Source organism: Bidens hawaiensis, unplaced genomic scaffold, assembly GCF_021521415.1.
Source record: "Bidens hawaiensis isolate Kalapana, Puna unplaced genomic scaffold, B.hawaiensis_p1.1 tig00039011_1, whole genome shotgun sequence".
Lineage (NCBI taxonomy): Eukaryota > Viridiplantae > Streptophyta > Magnoliopsida > Asterales > Asteraceae > Bidens > Bidens hawaiensis.
This window is the reverse complement of record NW_027496851.1, coordinates 93,474-95,865: the sequence shown is the minus strand read 5'-3', so window position 1 is coordinate 95,865 and position 2,392 is coordinate 93,474. Positions and strand designations below refer to the sequence as shown.

Below are 2,392 nucleotides of genomic sequence, written 5' to 3'. Positions count from 1 at the left end.
GCCCTACCCTACCCGAAACCCGAAAAAAACCCGATGACACCGATCAAAACTCAGTCAAATACCCAACTATACCCGGACCCAGTTTTGACTTTTGTTGACCATACCCGATTCCGGTTCCTACCCGGTTCCGATTCCTGAGAATACCCGATTTGTGCACCTCTAATTCGGCATGACACCACACGAATAGTTATATAGGTCAAGGTAGGGTTGATAAATTCAACCCACCAACTCGAAACTTGGCAACCTACCAACTCAACTCCATGGATAATTGTTAATGCATAAAGTACAAGTCCCCACTATTGCACAACTGCCGGAAACAAGAAATCTCTTTTGTCCTCAACTTAACATAAGCAATAACGAAAAGAATGCACAAATCTTGTAACCTATGCATAAATTGTAGTACTCTGCGTACAACTCAGGTCATTTTAACCAATTCAAAGCTACAAGCGATAAATATTGAAAACGGATAAAACTTTTAACGCCTCTTTTCAACCTTATTCTTGCCCTTTCTTTTATCCCGTTTGGTTAAGGTCTTTGGGCGAGATCGTCTTCTCTCAACTTTCTTGAAAGGTTTCTTCTTTATCACTTGCAAATTCGACTTCTTTTCCGACCCCAAGGGCAATTTGGGTATTTCAGCAGTGTCGTCCTCACGAGAGATCTCACTTGTTGTCACCATGACCTTGACATTACCAGTGTCATACACCTTTGTTCCTATGGTCAACAAAAGGATAATTAAGACGAGGCTAATAAAACCATTGTAAAATGGTAAATGCCCATGTTGCCCTGACAGCAAAAGAATGATGATAATCCTTCTGCCCCAATATAAAGGGCTTTTTGCATAGAATTTCTTGAAGGCCATTTATGGTATTTGACTACAAGCCAAAACAATTATATATATATAGTGGTGTATAAGAACATACCAATCAGATTTAGGCGTGACAGTTGTTAACCCGTTTAATGATCAACAAGTCAATTTGGATTATGTTTGTCATTAACAGGTCAAAAAAGTCAAATTTAGGCATGCAAATTTTCACCCATTTTATGATTACGGATGTTTATCTTTAACGGGTCTAAAAAGTCAAATTTAGGCATGCCAAATTTCACTCATTTTATGATTAACGAGTAAATTTGGATTATGTTTATTTTTAACGAGTCAAATGAGTCAATTAGGAGTGGAAATTTTGGCTCAATTAATAAAAAGCAGATAGCAGGTCAGATGGGTCAACTTGGATTAAGTTCACCTTTAAACGGGTCAAATTAGATGTGGCAATATTGACCCTATTAAATAACTAACAGGTCATTTTGGAAAATTTTCAACCCAGATTATCGCAAAAATACATGTTTTTAATATTTAAAAACTTAACCCGACTGATATTACCCCTTTAGACCCGTTATGCAAATGCAACCAGCCCATTTTCCACCTCTAGATTCAAATTCAATTAAAACGTTTGATGTCATTTGCTTTGTATGTCATCAAGAGACACATCTTAATTACTTAAAATATTCTTGAAAGCTTCAAACTTTAACTGTAAAAACACAAGTTGTGCACGTACCAGAAACCGATGTTGGATCATCATCATTATCATCATCAATGCTGTCTTGTTCATCTTCTTCTTCTTCTTCTTCTTCATTGACTTGATCATTTTCATCATCTTGACCAGGCGGAGCTCCTCCATACAAAACATACTCTCTATCTAGTTTTCTCTGCAAAAAAATCAAGAAAACGTTTTAAAACATGATATGTGTGGATTAATTTCTATAGTTATAAGTTGCTAAGAGTTTGTAATGAAGATGCATCTTTAATCAATATCAGAATTCTAATTATATGCATATAAGAGGACAATACATGAAAGCGGTACCTTTTTGCGCAACTCAATGCGTTTGCGGCGTAAGGCTTCCTGCTGCTGAGTCTGTGCTTCCTTTCGTCTCTTCTTCTTTCGTTTGTGAAATCCAGTCACGAAATCACTATACAATAATAATAATAATAATAATAATACATCATTTAACAATTAGACAGTAGAAAAGAAAACATGGATCAGGTGAGGTGTCTAATAATAATAATACCTGAGGTCCTTTTGATTGAATGAAACAGAGAGTGCTTTGTTCTTGAGAGCCCTCTTCTTGATATGGTGTTGTGATTGTGATTCTACGCCGCCCTCGTCTCCCACCTCCATCGCCGTCAATCAAAACCCTTGTTCTAGTTCTAAACCCACTAACGCTTATGTTTTTGCCTTTTTCTATTTCCTCTTTCTTTTTATATTTTAAATACACTAAGGGTTTCATGGTAAGAGGTTTGAAGACGCAAGTTCGATTTTCGCTTTAAATTGATTCAACGGCCATCTAGGTGAATCAGGGCTAAAATCCCGGATACAACAGATTCTACACCGAATCA

At 36.7% G+C, this 2,392-nt stretch overlaps 1 protein-coding gene across 1 annotated transcript; it reads right to left on the bottom strand.

The window, feature by feature from the left end:
• Positions 1-221: 221 nt before the first annotated feature.
• Positions 222-2,182, bottom strand: LOC143590833 (uncharacterized). The gene is made up of 4 exons (XM_077071192.1): positions 2,065-2,182; positions 1,860-1,965; positions 1,554-1,704; positions 222-711 (listed from the first exon to the last, which is right to left on the bottom strand). Exons 1-4 carry the CDS (start codon positions 2,172-2,174, stop codon positions 476-478), a joined length of 603 nt encoding a protein of 200 aa, XP_076927307.1. The 5' UTR covers positions 2,175-2,182; the 3' UTR covers positions 222-475.
• Positions 2,183-2,392: the final 210 nt, after the last annotated feature.